General features: G+C 35.0%; 1 protein-coding gene across 1 annotated transcript; it reads right to left on the reverse strand.

Annotated features, from left to right (window-relative positions):
• Positions 1-241: 241 nt before the first annotated feature.
• On the reverse strand, positions 242-12,464 carry LOC129256893 (protein SEC13 homolog). The gene is made up of 9 exons (XM_054895110.2): positions 12,180-12,464; positions 10,093-10,137; positions 6,247-6,362; positions 5,354-5,505; positions 4,815-4,945; positions 4,237-4,370; positions 3,680-3,860; positions 3,244-3,330; positions 242-2,763 (listed from the first exon to the last, which is right to left on the reverse strand). Exons 1-9 carry the CDS (start codon positions 12,180-12,182, stop codon positions 2,647-2,649), a joined length of 966 nt encoding a protein of 321 aa, XP_054751085.1. The 5' UTR covers positions 12,183-12,464; the 3' UTR covers positions 242-2,646.
• Positions 12,465-16,343: the final 3,879 nt, after the last annotated feature.

Below are 16,343 nucleotides of genomic sequence, written 5' to 3' on the forward strand. Positions count from 1 at the left end.
TGGCTATTGAGCATCGTTGCTATGGTACATGTAGTTGGTATTGATGTTACCTTGTGATCTGGGGCCCGTTTCATAAAGGACTTGCAACTGTTGTAACTTTGCCATTATGGCAACTACCATGGTAACCTTGATTCTGTTTGGCTGATGAGCCCTGTTACCATGGTAGTTGTAAGTCCTTTATGAAACGGGCCTTTTATGTAATAGGACCTTAGTAACCAAAACAAAATCAGTCAAGACATAGTTATATTTACAAGTAAGCATTTATTATCCATGCATGTAATAATGATCTCTAGAAAAGAACAAATAAAAAATAAAACAAAAGGGAAATGGCAACCAATAAGACATACATACTTGACATACACGTATAATGCTCCTATAAAACATGTCATAAAATAACAGAAACTGAAAATAATTGTAGATCTATAAAGGCAGGAGGAGTAAGCACATCCTATACTCTAAAGAAAACAATGGGACAGAAAAGTGGAAAAATTGAAAGCTTGCCATTGATAAGTTAAATTAAAGGGACTCTAAATCAAATTATATTAATTTTTTATTATGGAATGTAAGCTGGAAAGGAGCACCAGGCATATCAGAAAACATACTTTCCTCTAGTTATAACAAAGGATAAATATGAAGAAAGATTTCTTCATTTACTTAGGTTGGCACAAGCATGCTTATTTACAAAACATACTTTAGCCATTTCATATATGTAGAAGCTGTAGACTTGTAATCAAAGATAAGTATGAATAACACCATACTATTCTCTAATATCACATTATATACAATTGAATAACACCAAAGTTTTGATGGCCATCAATAACATTCAATAACTAAACATCCTTGTGAATTGAAATATCTATCATCAAATCAGAATGTGTTATATCAGAGTTTTGTGTCCAAGTCTATTTCCATTATTACAGGGTGGGAAGTGGGGAGTACATGTACATCTAACTAAAAAACTAAATCTCCCTCATTATTTCACAGCTGGCTATCATAAAATGAAATAAATTCAATAGTAAGAACATCACAGAATAACAAATATTGGTTTCAGAACATCAATAAGAGTGAAATTCCTACATGTATGTATTAATTTAATGCACAATACAGAGAAAAAAATAACAAAACGAGACAAAATGGAGAGTAACGAATATTATAGATAAGGTAAAAAGGGGGAAGGCAGCACTAATTCATTGTACATAGTACACTGATTAATGGTCTTTTATCTCTGATCTATTAAGTTATGAATGCAAAAAGGAAGTTCAGCAAAATTCAAACCCCTTTTTTTCTCAAAAAATAAAATTTTGTAAATAAATCAAAATCATCTGTGGGGGTGTAAAACCACAACTAAATGTAGCTTGATGAAATAATAGAACAAAACAATCGTTCAACTTGGCTTTGTACAAGTTCAGCTAAATCGATGAAAGCATTTTCAAGTAAGCTCAAGGTTTAGAATAATAACAAAGATAGTGAAAGCGGATGAGCATGCCTTTAGGGGGTTGATTTGCTAAATGATATTCCTTACAGCAATTTCTGGCTCAACATTAAATCCCCACTCAAGGTTTCACTAAATTGCTTTGAGGTTGGGGTCAATTCCATCAGAGTATATGAATGTTCATAAAAAAGTACTTGGACCCAACAATCAATTTTGGTCTTCCAAATCAATACTTTCATCACCTATTTTAGATATTTGACTTTCTAATTTATTGCCTGAATATGAAGAAAATCATCTGGAATTTTGTATAATAGACTGAAGTTTCCACAACCATAAGTCAGGACAGAGCTGGTATTATCAGTTGACTGCATAATGACACTGTATTAAATTCAAACTCTCCTCCTATGTCTAGCTCTCACAACTCACTAAGAGCCAACTGGGAATGGGCATTTACCTAGTCTTAAGATGTAATGGCTGTTTGTGACTCGTTGGAAGTAATTAATATCCCACTCAGCTTTAATAGCTAATCTAATGCTTATAATGATATCAAGTGCCTAAGTGAATCAGTCGATAAAACCAATATTGCTCTTAGGAATTATATTGAGCCATGGAACAATTTGCTTTTGATCAAGGCCTATGTAAATGACCTTCTGATATCTTGAAATCCCACCACTTGGGTTAAGAGTTTTGGGGATTTTGACAAATAAAGACCATTGCTTAAATAATTTGTATCACATATGATACTTTCACACCAATTTATGTTTATTCTTTAAAAAGAACCATTATTTCCTTTTTTTTCTAACTGGGCCTAAGTTACACAATCTGTATGAAATTGAGGGTCAACAAAGAAATTAACTGAACAATAAAATTCCCACTAATTTACATTATAATATATTTCATGATGGCACCATTGAACATCAAACCAAATGTAATGTTCAATATGTACTATTTTAAACATACAGAGCATCTTCTTATTCTCAAGGAATACTGTATAAGCCACTATTTTCAGGAATACACCACACTGCATCTGACAGAGATACATAAATTTAGACTTAATACAACATTTTCTATGGCAACACATGTATTTAATGTTCTCATTTACGATGTTGTATAATTTCTGATTTGATTTGTCTTAAACTACAGATGCACTCTTCATGAAATTAGGATTGATAGGAACATAGTGGCTAATACAGTATATTATCTGCATAATATAATCATTGTTCAGGTTGTGGTTCTGTAGCTGTGATTGGTTGTGTTGTTTGACCTTCTCCTTTATTGACATCACTAACACACACCCATTGACCTTCTAATGATTCCTTCCATAAGCTCACCTGTGAGAAATATAAACAAGATATAGCTAGGTTAAAACAAAAACCAAAGTTTCAAGATGTATCAAGCACATCATAATGAATGCTTAATTCTGTATCACAATACACTGAAATATATTAATGCCAATCTCTTCTAATATAATCTAGTAAAAGGATCTGATAATCACAGGGAACAAATTATTACCAAGAAAATTTACATCTAAACATCAGAAAACAAACATCTAATATTAGGAAATAATAATGTATGTCTTCAGAGTGCTCTGAAATTGAAAGAGGGAAGATAATATTTGCTACAGCTAAAGGTGGAGAAATTCCACAATGCTGGTGCTGAAACTGCAAATGCCTTGTTTATAAATTATGAGGTTGTACTACAAGCATGGAGTGTGAGGAATAAAACTGAGATAGGATCATGTTGAGTTCAAATTTTAATTTTAGACTATCTTCAGGAACTACAAGAAGATGATACATCAATCTCTCTCTTACCTTATTATCTCCTCCTGATACAGCCAAGATATTACCAGTCACTGACCAGCTTACATGCCAAACAACATCGCTGAATTTATTCAGAATCTGAAATCAAAACAATCGTCAATCATTATTATACCTGTAATCCATGAAAGCATGCTATACTATACCTGTATAATAACTTAACAAAAATCTCTTGATTTCAGGTTATATCTACACCATAAAAAATTTACTTGTTACTATTAAGTTGCAATTGTTACTTGCATGTAACCATTACATTATACAGAAATAAACAATTTCTTGGAGTTCAAGATATGTCCACTCTCTAAAATATGAAAATGATCCTGTTACTAGGGTGGAATAAATTTTATTTCATCTACATGTAACCATTACATTATACAAAAAGAAAACAAAAGCAATCTTTAATAATTGTGATGAGTGTCTGCAAACATACCTTAGGAGTCCATGTACTACCGGTACCTTCATCATTGGTCCAGATGATAACCCTACAATCCTGTGAGCAGCTTGCTATGACACTATGAGGAAGACCTATAGAGGGCGCCCATGCAACGTCTCTTACCCAGTCACTATGTGCTTCAAGTACATGCTCATCCTTCCATTCTCCATTCTCCTCCCTATATGATGATTATTCAAAGAGAAATAACAAATTTCATTTAACTTTGAGCAAAATACAAAACATTTTATTTTCATATTAAAACACGATTACATATTCAAATTAATTAACGCACAGATCTGTTTATGAAAATACACCTCAAATTTAAGTAAGAATAACATATGAATCATGCTACAAACTCTTCTCAGTTTAGCTCCTTTGGAGTATGTAGGGGTGACTTTACAGACATTAAATGTCATCTATACACAGTGAACATGGGGCCATAAACATTAATGTCATACAAACAGCAATTCACCAAAGTCAGTTTGGAATTGTGAGTTGACAAAATAAATCCACAGAACTAGTTTCTCTCTGACTTGCTCAATGATAAGACTTACTTCCAGACTTTGACAAGATTATCACATCCTCCTGTGACAAATCGCCTGACTAGGTTTGGTTTCTGACCAGATGGAGGTTCAATCAGAGAGCCTGGTTCTACAGCTGGAGCCCAACTCACTGAATTACAACCAATCTGAAATACAACAAATTTACTTTCATTCATCAATAACTTAGAAAAAAAATCTCAACAACAAATTCAGTTTAAAAATTTAGCTGTATCTTACAACTAATCTGAAATTAATTCCAATCAATGGAATGGTTTCCAGCAAATAATATACATGAGATATACATTCAAAATTCATTAGCTATTCTCTTTTTATTTAAAACTCTACTATTGCCTTATACATTCATTTCCACAGCATGAATTTAGGCTTTTGTGTAAAATCTAGAATAAATGTTAATTATAATAATTAAGATATCATTTAAAAATAATTATAATGATAATAACAGGAAGTAGATTATGATTGTCACAGAATTGATACAGATGAGTATATGAAAAGTCAAGACATGTATCATGAAATGGCAAAATAACATCAAAGAGATGGAGGTGAAAGAAAGAAGGGAAGAAATATCTTACAGCATGAGCATCCTTGATCTTCTGTGAATCCCATTTACCATCATTATGTGTAAGGACTGAAACAGATCCATCAGATGAAGCTGCAGCTAAGACTAGACCAAACTCACTCGGTGCCCATTGGACAGAATTTACTAGGAATAAAAAGACAATTTCATATCAAACATTTCAATCTGTAAACAAATTGCATTTGATGTGCCCCCACCCCCATGAGCTGATGGCTAATTATAATTACGAATTGAAATATTTTTAAGCATTCCCCTAAAATATACAAAGCAATAAACAAATATCATGGAAGATCATTTCTGCTCACTGTATCAAAGTTTGTTTTTTTTAAATGTCAGAAACATAATATTTCAAGATAATTATACTCTGTCTAGCAGTCAGCAACTGCACTGCAAGTAAATAGTTTTGTTTCATTTAAAGAAAATCAAATAAACAGATCTTGTTTTTCTTGTTTATCTTGTGATTTTCTTAAGTTTGAGACTAGCTATTGTTATTATCATTTTGTATCTAGGTAAAGTGTGTTTAAATTGTCTAACCTGATGATTCATGGTTGCTGTATTCAAATAGTTTATCCCAAGCACCATTAGTCTCCTTCCAAATAATCACTTTCCGATCATAGGAGCAGGAAGCCAGGATATTTCCATACATTGGATGGGCCCAAGCCACCTGCCAAACAGGCCCTTCATGACTAAATGTGGAAATATAGAAATAATCATTTAGATCTGCAGAATAGCAATTTTGTCAGCCATCATATTCTATATGTTGTAACAATCTCAATGGACCAAATTCACAAAGGTGGTTTCCAAAATCATTGGATGAACCCATGGTTTATGCAGATTTCATGTATAAATTATGTATGCTTATTTACCAAATTAATTAAAAAATGTCCAATGCTGATGCACGCTTTTGTCGCAGTGTGCCAAATTGATGCCTGTTGCCATGGTTACGTACACAATTTTATTCATGGGTCCACTGTTTGAAGAATGGACTCATTAATTCAAAACAGTGGACTCATGAATAAAATAGAGTGGATAACCACAGCAACAGGCGTCAATTTGGCGCACAGTGACAAAAGCGCGCATCAGCATTGAACTTTTTTAATATACGTGGTAAATAAGCGTAATTTATTCAGGAATTCTGCATAAACCATGGATTCAACCAATGGTTTTAAAAACCGGCTTTGTGAATTCGGGCCAAAATGACTTAAAACAGAAAGCTACAGAATTCATAACTCTCTTTTTCTTTGTTGGTTTTACAAAACCTTTGTTGATGTTCATCTATTATAAACTTTGGCTTTTCTGCATTAAACAACAGCAAAACATTTAGAATTAGGGTTCACTTGATTTCTCTTTAAATCTACATATATATTTTGTTCATTATAAGTGAAGTTAGGTATAGTATATAATGTGATATGTAACCAATGGCATACCCTCTCAAATTAGCAACCAGTGTCTGTTGTCCACCCTTTACATCAAAGATCTTAACAGATCTGTCTGAAGAACATGTTGCAAGTCTAATACCATAGTAGTCCATCTGAGCATCATGCTAAAGGTTTAAACATCAAGAAAATCAAAGAACATGTAAGAGTCATGATAATGTAGCACAACCCTCTTCCAGTTAGTTTTAGTTTTAAATAGATCAGAAAAGGTTCGGAATTATCAAAGGAATAGGTTATAGAATTTATATAAGCCATGGGTAGTCACCTTTTTTATAAAATGTAGGTCTAAAACCATTCTCACATCTTCAGTCTCACGAGGTCATATAAAATATGAGTCACAGCTAGTGACATAGTCAACAACTCAGCGTCAATTTGACTTATTACACATATCATATCAAATATAAAAAATACACAAAGAATTTGATTCTCATAAATATCCATTAAAAAACAAGAAGACTTCCAAGGTATATATATATATATATATATATATATATATATATACATGTATGTACCTTGGGGCCTGTTTCTCAACACCGTCATAAATCTAACTTCTTGACCAAATCGGAAATGGTGAGTTACTTGTCCGCTATCTGTTTCACGAAGCCCTCTTTGCCAAGATCGAGGACAACAACCTGGCCAAATATTTATGACACCTCAAACCCTGTCATAACTTCTTTCATACTGACGCAGTGGCATCACATGGGTAGACTATGACATGCAAAAAATTACGTCGAAATTTGAAAATTATAACCTTACGTAATCAAATATAGAAGTTGAAATTACATTGCAAAACAAGTGGGATAAATCATTGTATAAATTTTAATGCACAGAAACTATCAAAACTGTTGTTAAAACACCACAAAACCATTCATTTTAAATAGTAAAACAATTGAATCGATAAAGATTAGTCCACCTCAGGCCATCCATAACTGGACTCGTATTTTTTGTTTTAAGACCTTATCAACATCTTGATGAATTCTATCTCTACTTAATTTATCCATAGAATTTGTCAAATCATATGTTTTGGTATCTAAAGATTTAAATGATTTTTGTCACACTCTCTTAACGATGTTTAGAATCATAAAGAAGTGTATAATTATCATCATTTTTTTACAAAGGAAGCCTTTATGGCTTACTTTGGTAAACTGAAAATTTGATATCCCAGGGGCACCCATCTCAATGTTCATGCAATTTTGAGTAATGAAATCAATTCTTCATAACTTGATTTTCTCAGCAATTGAATACTCTAGTACAGTATTCATGGTTTAAGTTTGTATGATGCATATTTTGTCTCTGCTATTATTTTCATTAGATGTATTCCCAATTCATCACAATAATTGGGCTATTCCACGGTTACCCACGTTACATTTGGAGACACTTTGACTCATACTTGGAGCTGTAACTCCATTATTATTGATAGGAACTAAACATCTCTTTATCACAACATAGTACGCAGTCTGACTATCAGTTGTATAAAAACAAAACTTGGGAAATTTCATTATGCTCCTGGCAAATCTTTGAAATGTGTCGGTTACTCATGTTACATGATTTGGACATGCATAAAATGAAAAGTGGACGTAAGTGAAAAGTGTCCTCATAGAAGGCTTTTATGAAAGTTGATTATATCCATTTCAAAGAAGTACATGTATATCAGGGAGACAAATTTGTATATACATTGTGATTAAAAAAATAAAGAACACATGGTTTTTACTATGGGTGCAGATAAAGTGGTTACTCACGTTAAGTTTCAGATGGGCTATATGTACAAAGACACATTGAGCTCATGTCCACCAACCTAGATGGAATTGCCCAATTGCAGTTTCATCCTAATTATACTTTCAGAAAATCATGCTATTTTGTGACTAAAGCTCGGTTGACACTTGTCCGCATTGATGTTCCTGCATGGGCACACACTCATGCGGGCCAATGTGCGAACTATGTGTGCCAGCTTGCGGATAGGTGCATGGCAGTGCATGCTGGTGCATGTTGAAAATTTTGGCACGCATTACAAATTCGTGAAATATGCGCAACCAAGTCGTGCCACTGCGTGGCATCGAAATAGAAATTTCATGGTGCAAAAAATAGTAGGCAGATGAGTAAATACAATAAGATGAGGGGAAGACTTGGAAAATGAAAAGAATCTTTCATGTCACTATATAAAATTTTCGCACGCGCTTGGCGCTCGCATTGCCTGTTAGGTGATTTTCATATCTTGTTCAATATGGAGTTTAAATATCAAGATTATTTAAATGCCTAGATTCTAGGTCTAAATATGAAACACAGGTGTATGTTTATACAGATACTCAACTTGTTCTCTTGATTTAAATCATTTTCCAGTTTATAATCACAATATCAAAAATGTTCTGCTTGCGCTTTGTGCTCGCATTATTAATGTACGAAGATCTCCTATTACTCATTCTTTTCATGATTTACAAAACGTGAATAGAGTGTCCCGTTTTTAGGTCTAAATCTCGGTTTTTATCCGCGCGAAGCTGCATCAAATTATCAATTGTTTAGTTATATAGCTATCCTGTTCAAGATTACGAAAATTGATTAAAATTTCCCATTCTTTACGTAGAAATGTCAAAATATTTTCAGCTCGCGCTTCGCGCTCGCATTATTTGATTGCTGAAATATGTAACGTCTTCATGGCTAAGTGCAAGCAGTCATTAATACCTTTTCGATCAGCTCAAAACATATATAAAAATTTTCTGCTCGCGTTTTGCGCTCGCATTATTAATGTAAAGAAGATCCCTGATTACGGTACTCATCCTTTTCATGATTTAAAAAAACATGAATAGAGTGTCTCGTTCAGTAGGTCTAAATCTTGAAATTTTCCGCTCGCGCCAATTGTTTAGTTTTTACTTATTCTGTTTAAGTTACAAAAAGTGCTTAGAATTTCCATTCTTTAGGTAAAAATGTCAAAGAAATTCAGCTCGCGCTTTGCGCTCGCATTATATACTGTAAATAAGGATTATGATATTATATATTTATGTTGATTTATAAGAAGTGACTATTAGGACTACCCCTTCAAACAAACCAAAAATCATCATCGAGCGGCCAATCAGGGAAAATATGGCTGAAAAAAAATCTGGGCCCCCCTCTATTGGCGAAGGCTGGATCCGCCCCTGAGTGTAAGTCGTCCTAATCAACGAACGTAGGGTGTCAAGAATATTTGCTGAAAGCATGTCGGGACATGGTCGGGACAGTACGCGAACACTGCGTGAGCTATGCGCGAACTATACGCATTCTATATACATCCCCCCCAATCAGTTATATTGGGAGGAGAGACCTGCGGGTCATAGTGATTCAGTTCGCTTTTCGCCTCCCAGGCACAGGTGACGCCAAAACAAAATAATAATAATAACAACGCGCAAACATGTTACGAACGTGTCAGGACAATGCGTGAACTGATATATCCAAGTCGTGCCATAAAGTGTCCCGCACTGGCACGCATCAATGCAGGGAATTGCGGGCACCACAATACCTGCATGTGTCAACTGGGCATAAGGCTACGTCTCATTAGCTCTTTCTGCCAATAGAATCGATATCGAGAGATTCTAGTAATACACGCAATAAGCCTTTTGTGAAACGTGTTAGTACATTGTATATTGGCGCTAACTCTGTGGTTGTTGGAAAGAAATACAACTAACTTGTCCCGGTATTGAGAAACAGGCCCCAGGTCTCTTACTTAATCTAATGTTTATTCTTTTCTTCTTATTATCATTATTATCTTATTTGGCATTTCAATAAAGATCAAGTTACAAAGCAAATACATGAGTGCAAATATACTATTATCCAAAAAAATTTAAACTAAAGGTATATAAAATGACTTACAATCATATCTTCATGAGCTGTATCCACAGTACTGATTACAGAAACCTGAAGGAGAAACAAAAAATTGTGAAAATTTATCTAATTTAATTTTTATTAGGCCTGGGAGTAAACATCGATTGATCGAATGGCTTGCCACCGATCGCCAATCGATTAGCAAATTTTACACTGACCGAATGTTTGGCAGATCCCGATTATGACGTTGGGATAACTCAAATACCCAAGTAATAATAAAAAAATGACAGGATAACTATGATGACAATGGTTTTTGAATACTTGATACAGGTTTAAAAATGATGTTACCAAGGTAATTTGTCAAAACTGATCAATGATTGTATCACATTCACAGTTAAACTCCGACCTGAAAGAGCTCCGAAAATGTTAATCCAACCCGGCCTTGCCCTCGATACACAATACAAGTCATTGTCTGCGTGCTCAAAACAGAAAGTAAACACACAACCAGCTCACTTGAGCTGATTGGACCTTCTATTAGCCAATGAAACTTTTTGGGAAACAAAGAAGCCACATGCGTTCCCTTATCAGGAAAGGTCATGACTTCAGAAATAAATTGACCCCTCCCCATCTGTGTGTGTGTGAGGGAGAGAGAGAAAGATAGGGGAGAGGGAGCCAGAGAATTCATTTCATGTTTCAAAACAATGCAACCTAATACCAGGGTACCAGCATTGATTTAGGAAAGATTTTCATTGGAACAATAAACTGAAAGATTTAATCTCATTTCATGTAGTTTCTTTTGAAAATCATGGAGAAGGGGGAAGAGGGCCTACTTTCATTTATGATAAACATGTGACTTTGATGGAGATTTCTTCATTCGGGAGGTCACCATAAAGTAGGTGAACTATTGTGACTTAAAAGATGTGATTTCCGATGAACAATCAAATAATTTGATTGTTTTTTCAGGAAATAATCGAATGGTAAAAATGACATTCATCCCAGGCCTAATTTTTATCACTGACTTAGTGACTAATCTTAGAAGTATTCACAGATCTAGTTCGATCAGGTTGTGATACTTGGGGCGAGGGATGGGGAGGAAAATAGTTGATTTTTTTGTCCATGCTACAGTATGCTGCCGAGAACAAGGTTATATTGGCTATATAACCTTGTTCGTGTGTAGACCAAAACTAAAGCTTCGGTCTTCTTCTTGATTATACTCCTCAACATCCTTATTACTATTAGGAACCACCCGAGGAGGAATTGGGAGTGCACACTTCATTTCTTATTAGTCCTTGTTGCTTAAGTCTTTGTTGCGAAAGTATATAGTTGCCTGTGTTCTGAAGTTATCGGAGACTGAGAGTGAGATTGATTGGATGTCGGGGGGTAGAGAATTCCAGTCCTTGATGGTGCGTGGAATATATGAGTTCTTAAACTAAGCAATTGGTGCGAGTTGAGCACTGGATGAAATGTTATGTTGGTTGTTCCGCTGAACTCTGTTGGCTCCACTCACCAAATACAGAGACCAAAGTTCTAGCTCAATCTGTACAGGGACAATGGCCATAGGCCTATGTGTAAATAAGTTCAGATAAAACAGGAAAGTGAAGTTGCGCAACAGCCGAAGTAAGTCACTGTTTTTTCCCCTTTTAAGTTATTTTTCTCCGTTTTGGTGCATTTCAGGCCGAAACGAAATAATAATCTTTATTTTGGTACATTTCGTTTTAGGCCCCCTATAAAAGGCTATAATTTTTTTTTGAAATAGGCCTAGGCCTAGGCCTAAACTTAAAGACAAAAATCGATGAGCCGCGTCAGGGGGATTTTGATAATGGTGGCTGCACGATAGCGAGCCGTCTGTGTACAAGGAAGTTTTTAAAAATATTAAAATGTTAAAAAAATACTCGAAACAGATTGCTGCCAGCTGTCTAGTTCGTATGATGAGTGGCGCAGACATGCCCCCCCCCCCCCCTTTCATAGGATAAAACACCACACCTTTTGACACATACGGGACTGAGCACAGAACAATTATTCATTGAAAGAGCTATTTTGGGTTTAAAACGTTGAAAATCTTGATATCAAAGTATTTCATTAGAACTGAAATGCATCAATTTAAAATGTAATATATGAATAAATAATTTTCTTACCATCTTGCCCAGAACTTTTACAATTAATTCATGAAAAGCTAAAGCGACGTGGCGGAAAGCTGCTTGACTTCTTCTATCAAATAGGCAATTTGCATGCAAAATGGGACCGTATACCGTACCCGGAACCGAGTAGGGCCGGGTTGGTGATAGGTAAGGTTGGTGGTACCGGTTTTCACTGATCCTGCTTGCTTGTATTCAGATCAGTGCAGTGTTCCATCCATTCCATTCCATATGATTACTTGTTTTTATTTGGCAATAAGTCATGATTTACTATTTTGCCACACACTGTATGTCAAGTAGGATAAGCATTTTCTTAATTTTTTTTTCTTTCATTTATCTTTTTATTTTAAATTTATATACATTATATTTCTTTCTATATTTATTCTAATCATATGAATCAAATCATAAGGATCAACACACCAACATTCTAGTACATGCAAAAAAAATGATGAATAATACCTTGGTCACATTTGTTCCACGGCGGCCGTACGGCGCGAGTCGAAAACAGCCGTTTTAACATTTTTTTTGGTACGAGCTACATATAGGTGGTTTAATAAAAATGAATACAACGACTGTTTTCGACTCGCCGTACGGCCGCCGTAGAACAAATGTGACCAAGGTACATAGAGATTTCAACAAGTTAGATTCTCAGTGCAGGGGCCACAGAACGGTTTTCAAAGTGGGGGGGGGGGGGGGGGGCCGACCATACAAAAATCACAATCCTATGGTCATTTTTACGTTTTTGTACACGGTCTTAGAAAAAAGTGGCCCCCCCCCCCCCCCGCTTCCGCGGCCCCTGCAGTGTAGCATCACTTATCTGCATTAATACTAGATTTGTGATTCAGTCTCCTTCTTCCTTTTTTTTTTTTTTATATATATTTTTTTATAGATATAAGTTACAATTCTAATTATCTCAGTAAGCCTAAGATATTTTTTCTTGGGTTATATTACTTTTGAACCGTAAGACAGACAGAGAGAGAGAATATAATTATGTAATCAAGAAGTAATAAGAAAGAAAAAAAAATGATTTGCATTGACTAAAAGAGAGACAGGCAAAGAAGGAAGCGCCCCCTCCCATACCTAGTCTGCAGGCACAGACCCTGATTGGAACTTTGATCAATAAGTGTGCCTCCACGCAAAGACTAGCACATACAAAACTTGCTGTTCCAATACAGGGTCTGCATAATCTTCCAAAAATCAATTCTCACGCTCCAAATCAAGCCCCACCTCCTCCTTTCAGAGTCACTTTCCATTGGCTAGTAAACATTGTCAATCAGCCTCCCAGGGGAACTGCTACCAGTGGCCAGTGAGAAGATAATTGATAACTCAGATAAGATTTAGCCAGTAGTTAATCCAACATAAACAATGTCCCATGCCCAGAAATCCCTCCAGGGATCTTGTGGTCTACATCCAAATGCAGAAATGAAATGGTCATTACAGGGCCTACTGTATAATCAAGGAGATATCACTCTATATCTCCTTGGTATAATACCATAGGAAATGGTCACATATCCCTGCTAGAACAAAGCAGGGAAGTACACGTAAGCTATAGAAATGTCTATTTCTTGTATTGGCCCATTATAGTTTGTTCCAATACCATGCAAACAGTCTCTTTATATCTTTCTGTTGGGTCATTTTTTCACTTTATATAGGTTGGAACTTCCTTCGTGTATTTTATTAGCCCTATAATAGATTATGAATATAACTAAGGATCAGTATAGTAGTAGTATAGTATAGTATTTATTTCAAACCATATCAAACACAAACAATGGTACAGAATACAAATTCATAGAACTCAGAATGATAGGTCAAGGACAAGTTCACCCAACAAAGAAGTTGATTTGAATAAAAAAAGGAAATCCAACATTTTATAACACTGAAAATGTCCTCAAAATCGAATGTTAAATAAGAAAGTTTAATCACATTTTAAAGTTTCTGTTAATTTCACATACAGTTTTCCACATCCTGGTCCGATTTGCAAATGAGGAGACTATCCACTTTTTTTGCATTTGATTATGTGAAATATTCTAATTTTCTCCTCATGTCAAATGAAACAACGGCCAATTCCTCCCTGAACATGTTGAATCAGCTTTTTTATTACTATGGTTCAGTTAACTTGGTCCTTATTGCACAATTTAAACAATAACAAACAAATGAAATAGTGAGTTAGGGTTATAAACTGTCTCGTTTGCATCCCAGGTGTGCATGTCACATCACTGTTTTGTGAAAAATAAGCGAAACTTTAAAATATCATACATTTCTTATTTTACGTCCGATTTTGATGAAATTTTCAGCCTAGCTAGTTTGATTTTCCTCTATTTATTCAAATAAAAAAATTATAGGGTGGACTTGACCTTTAAGATTTCATATAATTTGCACGAAGTCCATTTCTCTTTGGCTCTCATTTTTCTTCCCTATTCTCCACATTTATTTGATTCTATCTCATTACTCCTTAATCACTTTTCTTTTTTCTAGTTAAATATTATTACATCTTTAATTCCAATCTGTCATTACAACCAGGGCTGTTGGCAACAGAAAACTGTGTGCAGGTTATAAATAGTAAAATTAAATTCAAATACTTAAAAAAAAACAGTGAAGACTTTATATTCACAACTTAAAATGGCATGTAAAATGAGAAAGACAATGATGTCCCTCATTTTATACTTTTTCTTTCTTCTTCTTTCATTAAAAAGTAGTTTTAACGATATTTCAATGTTTACAGATTTGACATAAAAGACCAACTTGACTGAACATATTAAATGTTAGTACCATGGCAATGCCACATGTTTAGAAGAGAAAATTTTGCTTCACGTGACGATGAGGAGAAATTTGAAACATCAATATTCAATATATAAAATACCAAAAAAAAATGATGTCGTCAGTCCCCTCATTTGCATACCGACCAGCAGTGGCGTACTGTGGGTCACGGCATGGGGGGGGGGGGGGGGGGGGGGCACCAGCAAAAATTCTGAGCCACTTAGTGAGCGCGCTTCGTATATGTATCTAACTGATCAAATAATGCGAGCGCGAAGCGCGAGCTGAAAATGTTGGATATTCAGACCTAAAAAGGGACTCAAAAATTTTTGTAATCATTATACGTACCTGTCTCACTAAACAATGCGAGCGCGAAGCGCGAGCTGAAATTTTTGTATATATTGACCTCAGACACGGAGATTTTAAGGACTATATTTTAGGAATCCATTAAGAGTATACATATCTCACCATAGTCATCTAATGCGATTGCCAAGCTCTTGCTGATTTTTTTAGTATTGCATCTAAACGCATTAAGCACTTGTCATGCTTGTAGTAATTGTAATCATCATTATACGCATCTCACTAATCAAATATTGCGAGCGCGAAGCCCGAACTGAAAACTTTGGATATTCAGACCTAAAAATGGACATTATAATCAAATTTGTGTAATCATTATACGAAGAGCGAGCTGAAATTTTTTTACATTCAGATCAGAAAAAGGGATATTTTAAGTACTGATTCTATAGGAACTCATGGAGGGCAGTTATACCTCACCAATCCACTAATTGCGAACGTAAGCACGGACAGGAAATGTTTTATATCAAGACCTTAAAATTAGGCAATCGCTTTAAGTAGTCATGAAAAAGAAGCATACTATTGTGCATAAAACAATATCTCGAAGTGCGAAAAAATATATTTGGTGTATATTGACTTGAAAACGGGAGGTTTTAGTACAACAGGATTAAATATATTCTTAAACAGACAATGCGAGCACCAGGAACAATGAAGACATAGCCATAGGCCCTGAGTTAATGTTTCATAAAGTTATGAAAAAGATATTTCTTATGTAATATAACATAACATAATTATAATTTAACAAAACATCAATAATTTCTTCTTTCCCAGTACGTTTCTCTTCCTTTCTCCCTCTTTTTCTCCTTTTCCCTGTTTTTTTTTTTTTTTGTTGGGGGGGGGGGGGGTGTCAGCCGATTGGGGGGCACGTGCCCCCCCCCCCCTCCCGTAGTTACGCCACTGCCGACCAGGATGTTCAAATAATTGTTGTGAAATACATCACAACTCCCTGGTGAAATGAAGCAAACATGTAAATTGTTATCACTTTCTTTTTTTCAGCTTTAAAGGTCAAGTCCACCCCAGGAAAAAGTTGATTTGAATAAATAGGGAAAAATCAAA

This window comes from Lytechinus pictus, chromosome 3 (genome assembly GCF_037042905.1).
Source record: "Lytechinus pictus isolate F3 Inbred chromosome 3, Lp3.0, whole genome shotgun sequence".
NCBI lineage: Eukaryota > Metazoa > Echinodermata > Echinoidea > Temnopleuroida > Toxopneustidae > Lytechinus > Lytechinus pictus.